Here is a 7,957-nt window from a genome sequence, read left to right as displayed (position 1 = left end):
CAATCAGCACGGACGGACGGTGCGCGCGTATATGTATCGACATCTTACTGGACTGGAGGCCACATGCGTGTCCGTATATGTGCCTGCTGCACGCAAAAGGAGGGGTTGAAAAGGCCAGTGGTACGACTTCTGATGCAGCCGCGCGCGTAGTACGTAAGATACGTGCGTATACGCGCCCCACGCCGAACGCGCCTGTCTCCTGAGTATATTGTGAACGCGCGTGCAGGCCCTGCTACCACGCACGCCCCGCGTAACCACCACCAGACGGATGACATGCAAATGTACGTACGTACTCGCTCCGTTCCAAATTACTTGTCACAGAAAACGGATGTATCTAAAACTAAAATACATCTAGATACATCTATACCCGCGACAAATAATTCGAAACGAAGAAAGTACGTGTCAACCTGTGGTGTGTGACGTTATGATGGATTTATATCGATTTAGCTGCTTTGTGTCTTGATGATGGTCGTTCGGCATCATAGCTGAGGCAAAGGGGACGTTGTTCCATCGTGAAGCAGAGCGTCACCTTTTTAGAACGAAGGCCTCAGGAAAGCCTGACTTTGAATTAACAAAGTCATCAACCGGTAAAGTGCCACCTTCACGGTGTGTCGTGTGTACATACTGTTTGGTGCGGAATGGGCCGTGCTTTGTTAGCGTGCATGGAAGAGGTGTTCCCCTACAGCCATCTGCTCCCTCACTGCTAACCAGCGACCAGCGACCATTTAATCACCAACGTACCTACGTCTCTCTCTACGTCTCTGTATGTTCGTCTCTCTACGGCTAGCCGGTAGTAGGCTGGTACTAATCTCGTAGTGGCCCAAGATCGTAATGTGGTACCGCCAAGGTCGGGCAGTTTAAATGAGCAAGTACTCGATCGGTCCCGCGCTCCAGTCATTGCACATGCACTTTGTGTCCACTCGATCCAACTCTTCTCGTCACTTCCATGCATCCCTCGTGTCCTTGACATGCGTGCCAACAACAGTACACATCAACGTTTCTCTAATCTGATTCGCCCATATTATAGTTCCATATATCATTGTGTGTGTACAACGACGGAGTGTCAAGGAAATCGAGTAACGGGCCAACCTCTTGCTCAGTGGGCCTGGGCCATCCATTTTCTTTTGAGGTAAGCCTAGGCCATCTATCGTTTTGGTTATTGTCTCAAAAAAATCTATTGTTTTGGTTTGTTGCAAAAAAAAAATTCTATTGTTTTGGTCAAATTTGTATCCACGAAGAGGAAATCGGGAGACACGAACAAGCCGATTTGGTCTCCACTATGCTTTGCCGCTGTGTATACAAGGAATTAACGGGGTGGTAAAATGAGTTTTATGGTTTGTTATATGAGTCAAAAGGGTTGACTGGTCTGGATATCCTATTGGGTTCGGTCCATCGCAAGGTGACCAAGGATATGCATGATCACCTGCTTTCTTTCTTTTTCGATCAAAGGAGAGCTCCTAATTTCATTTTCATGAAACTAATAAAATAACCACCAATTCAACAAGTTCCACTAGAAACGCTCACCACGACCGTAGCTACAACTCAAGTGAAGGTGGCTCCAAGGGCACGATGGGTCCGTCCATTGCAACCATAGCCACTGGGCACGTAGAGCCACCCCGGCGAGCTGTAGGTTGCGAACCCTGAGGTCGCCTAGGGAGAGAGAGCGGCAAACACGCAGCCAGTTGATGCGGTATTGCCCTCCACGTGCATCCTTGTGGCGCGCCTATAAGAAGCCGTGGATGATCCGGTTAATCTTTTGTGAGGATGGATTTGTTTAGGACAATCGCCATGAGAAAGTGTTGGTGCATGGTGTAGAGAACATGCCCGACTAGCTCCAGCCAATCCGCGAGGGATGGCATGCACCCGAGCCAGGTAGAGAGCTTCTTCTCGAACTTCTCGACGAGCGATGGGAGGTCCAACGTGGTCGCCTTCCTGATGGAGAGGGGATAACAAGGTATTTTAATTGCCGGGAAGTGGGTGATCGTGCAAGTTAGTTCGGTGTTGATGATGGCGAGGTGCTCATCGAGCAGCAGATAGGCACCGCTGAGCACTTGGACAGGTTGGTGTGAAGCCCAGTCGCTGTACCAAAGACGTGGAGAATCCCTCGGGCCATAGAAATGTCGTGGGCGTCCGGGTGGCAGAAGATGACGACGTCATCGGCATACAGGGAAATGTTAGATGCCGCGTGGTGGCGGGTAAGGCAGTGGAGGAGGCCTCGCTCAGAAAATACCTAATTTCTCCAACAGAAGATGCTTCCACCTATCAATACGAGCTATGTTTCCAAAATAAATTTGTGTCTTCTTAACTACCTCGCCATTAATTAATCATAAAACCCAGTATCGACCTAAGACTGACTGTACCCCTCGCATGACGAGGAACGGTCGGAGCTAATTTGGCCTCGATTTTACGGTCACAGATAGTTCCAATCCACAATTGTCTTTTTTTTCACCACAGTCGTCTCTAAAATAGTAAGAGTCATCTATGATGGTTTGGCTGATGGTTTTGCTTGGAAACGTCGGCAATGAGTGGGCAGTCCCATATGGTTGCGAACGAGTTATTACATAATGATTTAATGAACCGTTCGGGATAACCAGTCTTGGACGAGGATGCCCTAGTGGCGTCTTTTGACGTTGTATTGAATTTTTTGTATATATCATCATGCATCCATATTATATAGTAATCTAAAGTTCAGAAAGTTTGGTTGGAGATATGGAATGCTAGGGAACGACACCTACTTAGCAACTGAAACAAAGTTGATATGGTTTTAAGAGATGAAAAGGGAACTGTCATTTTCTCTTCATGTAGGCAACTTTTTTCATGTCGAGAAGCATTGGAAGCTGAATTGTGTGCATGTACAGAGGGTATGTCTTTTACCATCCAAAGAAGCGAATTACCCATCGAGATCGAGATGGATTCTCCTGTTGCATTTAAGTTGATCCAAGCAAAATATGGTTAGTGATAGCATAGTGAAGTTTGCTCGTTCTGAGGGCAGGACTATGATCTAGGTTGGGCCAGGCCAATCGGTTGCTATGGAGTTAGCTACGATCGACTGTACGAACCTTTGAGATGAGTAATACATGTTTTCACCCGCAAAAAATAAAAAGCAAACAAAGCGGCTAAAAGCAGCCGTACACAGATAAGCTGCTGGGGCTAAAGTGTAGACAGGCACTGGAACGAACGTTACACGCTAGCCATCAAAATGGAGCGTCAATTAGAGGATGCTTCTTGATCGTCCGCAATGGAGGCCACCTGGCTGACAGGGATGGTGCGTCAAGTTGCGGAAGGCACAAATTCAGTAGCATTGCCATCATCGTGCAGCAGCGAAGGAAGCGAATGCAGAGTCCACGCACAGAGCGTCGAGGATGCTCTGGGGCTGGGCTGCGGTGGAATGAAAGGAACGTATTGCAAGACACAGGCCATACAGCTTTTGGTAGGAATGTACTAGAATGAAAGGTCACTGCTTCGTACTATTGCCATGTTCAGACTCAAATGGCAGCGATTTTATCAGTAACCAACGGAGGACGGCGGAGGAGCCAAAGTGGGTACAGAGGAAGAGAGCGGCGAATAACCGGGCCACATGCATGGGCTTCGCCGCACAGACACCGACCGGCTTAATTCCGACGAATCGTCTCGCTAGATTGCAAAATCCTGCGCTGCATCTGCATGCCCCAGGCCAGGAGCGAGGATCAAATGCTAGCTGCCACTCTGAAAAGGGAACAATTATTCTTTTTCATTTCGTTCACTCGCAGGGACCACCGGCATGCCACCAGCGCCAGTGGCCGATCGATCGGTCGATCGCTGTGCGCAAGTAGCGGTGAATAATGCAGAGAGACAGGCAGACAGGGCAAGTGCAGGGCAGATATATGCATGGCATTGGCATGAGAGAGCCTCTGCGCTTCTGCTTCTGGCTGGCCTCAACGTGTAGCGCCATTAAGCGCGCACGGACAGGCGCGCATGCACAGCGACCCGATTGATCGGTTCTTATCGCCCTAGCTAGCCCCCTCAGCTAATGGTGTCATTCTCACAACTCACATTCTGGTGCGGTGAAGAACTCGATGCAGTAAACTTGGTTGGTTCAGACTTCGTGGGTGAAAATGGTGCCTAGCTAGCTAGCTAGCTCATGGACGCGATCCAAAATTCGGCAGCATGCATGGCTGATGGCTCTGTATATACATACGACGTCATGGGTAGCTAGCGAAAGTGAAAAAGTTGAAGTGGGTACGGAAAAGAAGTAACCCGTCGAGAATAACCGCGCGGCGCAAGCTAACCGTGTAGGTCAAGCGGAGACGCCTGGGATCGACCCATCCCAAACCCTACTCTACGTATACTACAGTTCGGCAGCGAGCCACCGATTATTCACCCGTCACCGGGCCGCTTGCGTGACACAGTAGTAGATAATTACCGGGGGAGGGCAAAAGCAACGGGGTAAGTAATCTGCGTCGACGACTTCGCTGTCAGGGGCGGGGCGGGGCGGGGAGGGAGGCGAGGTTGTTGGGTCCGATTTTCCGACAGATGAGGCGTGCGAGATTATGCCATTCGGCGGGCGAAGGGATAGGGGAATTCCGAGACAGGCGCATATATGCCGAGCCAACTTCACTCCATTCCTCCGGCCCGGAAGAAAATAATAATACATATTCCATTCGTGTTCATTCATTCGTTCGTTCCATGATGGAAATCGGTCCGGCCCGGCCCGGCCCCGCGCGCGAATTGGGACACGTACGTGCGCGCCTTCCCCCGCCACCGCGCGCGCGCGCGTGTATATATACGGGCCAGCCCAGCCCCCCCTCCCACATTGCGACCCGAAGCAGGCAGCAAAGAGAGCGCCTCCTCCTCATCACTCGCCACTCACCAGCCAGCCTCACCTCTGCCCAGGAGACCAAAAGGCCGGACCAGCAAGCACCAATCCCACGGGGAGAGAGAGAGAGAGAGAAGCAGAGAAAGCTGGGTGGTAAGCTAACGAGTCAAATGTACTTGTAGCTTGTACCGCCCACCAATCAGCGCTGGACAGCAGCCAGCGGCTAACATCTCCTCCAACAGTGGAAAGATCGCGCCAGCCAGACGCGCGCGCGGCGCACCGCCGGCCGGGAAGAAGCACTTTCCAGCCGGCCTTGAGCCATCATGTGCAACACCGGCGCCAGCCCGCCCCCCTCGCCGCCGCCCCTCACTTGCTTCAAGAATTCCTCCCACCTGCTCCACCCCGTGGGTGACCACCACGAGGAGGACGACGACGACAGCCACCACCGCGCCCGCGCACTGGCGCTCTCCAAGGTATACGCGCGCGCGCGCGTGCGTGCTCTAAGTGTAGATGCGCACATTCTATAATCTCCAGCTTCCTCCACCTGCATCTGCATGTGCCCCGGCCGGTAAATTTCATACTGGCATGGCATGCACACGTACAAGCAGGGTAGACATTCAGCTGCTAGCTAGCTACAGTACGTGAAAGGTCGCTGCCTAGCTAGCTGCTTAATGTTTATTTACTGCCTGGCCGGTAACAGCAACCGGCCGGGAGGAAAAGGAAAGCTCCTCGAGCTAGTTTGCTTTTCTGAGCTGATCGACTTACGTGTGCTCGTGTGTACGGATGGCACCAGGTGGCCGGCGAGGCGCGGGCGATCGGGCGGCTGTCGGTGCCCATGGCGGTGACGGGGCTCGTCATGTACTCGCGCAGCTTCATCTCCATGCTCTTCCTCGGCCAGCTGGGGGAGCTGGCGCTCGCCGGCGGCTCGCTCGCGCTGGGCTTCGCTAACATCACGGGCTACTCCGTGCTCTCCGGGCTGGCGCTCGGCATGGAGCCCCTCTGCGGCCAGGCCTTCGGCGCGCGCCGTGGCAAGCTTCTGGCGCTCGCGCTCCACCGAACCGTGCTGCTGCTCCTCGCGGTGGCGCTGCCCATCTCCCTCCTGTGGATCACCTCCACGGGCCACATACTCAAGCTGCTCGGCCAGGACGAGGGCGTGGCCAGCGCCGCGCAGACGTTCGCGGCGTATGCGTCCGCCGACCTGGCGGTGCTGGCCGTCCTGCACCCGCTGCGGGTGTACCTCCGGTCGCAGAACCTCACGCTGCCGATCACCGCGTGCTCTCTCTTCTCTGTGCTGCTCCACGGGCCAATCAACTACCTCCTCGTGGTGCGCCTACGCATGGGCGTCGCCGGCGTCGCGCTCGCCGTCGCGCTCACCGACCTCAACCTGCTCCTGGCGCTCCTATGCTTCCTCGCCATCTCGGGGGCCCACAGGGACTCGTGGGTGGGTCCGACCTCCGACTGCCTCCGCGGCTGGGGGGCGATGCTCCGTCTCGCCGTTCCCACTGCCACGGCGGTCTGCCTCGAGTGGTGGTGGTACGAGCTCATGATCGTGCTGTCTGGGCTTCTGCCCAACCCGCGCGCCACCGTGGCCTCCATGGGAATCCTCATCCAGGCCACGTCGCTCGTCTACGTGTTCCCGTCTTCGCTCGGCCAGGGCGCGTCCACGCGCGTCAGCCACCAGCTCGGCGCGGGTCGCCCGGGAGGCGCCCGCCGCGCCGCTGGCGCCGCGCTCTTCATCGGCCTCGTCATTGGCGCCGTCGCTTCCACCTTCATGATATCCGTCCGCAACCACTGGGGCCGCATGTTCACGTCGGACTCGGAAATCCTGCGGCTCACCGCGGTGGCGCTCCCAATCGCGGGGCTGTGCGAGCTCGGCAACTTCCCGCAGACCGCCGGGTGCGGGGTGCTCCGCGGGAGCGCGCGGCCCGCCAGCGGCGCTCGCATCAACCTGGCCTCCTTCTACCTCGTCGGCATGCCGGTGGGGCTGGCGCTGGCCTTCGGCGCGCGCCTTGGCTTCGCCGGGCTGTGGCTCGGCCTCCTGGCGGCGCAGGCCGCCTGCGCGGTGTGGATGGCGCGCGCCGTGGCCGCCACTGACTGGGACGTCGAGGTGGCGCGCGCCAAGGAGCTGACGAAACCCACTACCAGCTCCAACAGCTCCGAATGCAACGCCAACACATCAAGCGGCAGTGCTGCCGCTAGCACCAAAACAGCGGCAACTGCTACCGGCAGCAATGCCGGTGGAAGCAAGAACAAGAACGGCTACGTGCTGATCAGCGAGAGCGGCAACGACGACGCGCTACAGAAGCTGGAGGAAGGGCTCATGCCCATGGCCAGCTCCAGCAGCATCGGCGGCAGCAATGGCGACACGAACGCGGTGGATAGGGACAGGGAGAGCAGCAGCTTCAGCGGCAGCGGCGCTGTTTGTACGGCGGAGGAAGGAAAGGAGCAGTGCGTCTCGGAGCGGGCCCCGCTCATCAGAGTGGGGGACGTGGAGGAGGAGGGGGAGGAGGCGCACGAGCACGATGGCGACGGCGATGGCCGTGGGGGCGGCCAGGTCTAGGGTGGTCGCCCCATGGATTGGTTCTGGGTTTTGATAACTCTAGGCTGTTGCTATTGACTTGCTTGATCCATCTCCGCGCCATCCTCTTTTTCGGTGGCGAGGTTTTGATAAAGAGCGAGAGAGAGAGAGAGAGAGAGAGAGAGAGAGTATTGAGGAGGAAATGATTATGTATATTGGCCTTCTTATTTTCACTTTTCTTGCTTATCATTGCCCCAGATTGGTACTCCTGGAAGCCTTCTGTAAATACTAGCCACACCATAAGAGGTCCAATATATATATTTTTATATTTATATATTCACGAGAGTGCACATTATCAATGGATGATGAGAGTTGAAAAGTGCCTCCCACGTGTGTGCGCACGCAGCCATCCACCACGGGCGTGGAGGTACTGGTACGTATGCCACTGTTGGTGGCCTGATGATTTGAGACGAGTTGATGCTGTAGCGCTGTTCCCCGAGTGGATGCAAGCGTGCGGGGCCAATGGTGGCGCCCCGCTGCTGCCATTTCCACGCACACCGCCCGCTCCCACCTCCAACTCATTTGCCGCTCCTTTTTGTGCGTTTCCTTCCTTTTGATAAAGATCGTAGTACGATCCCCCGATA

General features: G+C 55.3%; 1 protein-coding gene across 1 annotated transcript; it reads left to right on the top strand.

The window, feature by feature from the left end:
- Window positions 1–4,779: 4,779 nt before the first annotated feature.
- On the top strand, window positions 4,780–7,649 carry LOC125552441 (protein DETOXIFICATION 48-like). The gene is made up of 2 exons (XM_048715995.1): window positions 4,780–5,268; window positions 5,589–7,649. The coding sequence occupies exons 1-2, from the start codon at window positions 5,119–5,121 to the stop codon at window positions 7,353–7,355; spliced, it is 1,917 nt and encodes a 638-aa protein (XP_048571952.1). The 5' UTR covers window positions 4,780–5,118; the 3' UTR covers window positions 7,356–7,649.
- The last annotated feature ends 308 nt before the right edge of the window (window positions 7,650–7,957 follow it).

Source organism: Triticum urartu, chromosome 4 (genome assembly GCF_003073215.2).
Source record: "Triticum urartu cultivar G1812 chromosome 4, Tu2.1, whole genome shotgun sequence".
Taxonomy (NCBI): domain Eukaryota; kingdom Viridiplantae; phylum Streptophyta; class Magnoliopsida; order Poales; family Poaceae; genus Triticum; species Triticum urartu.
The sequence above is the reverse complement of the archived record's forward strand: the minus strand, read 5'-3'. Positions and strand labels throughout refer to the sequence as shown.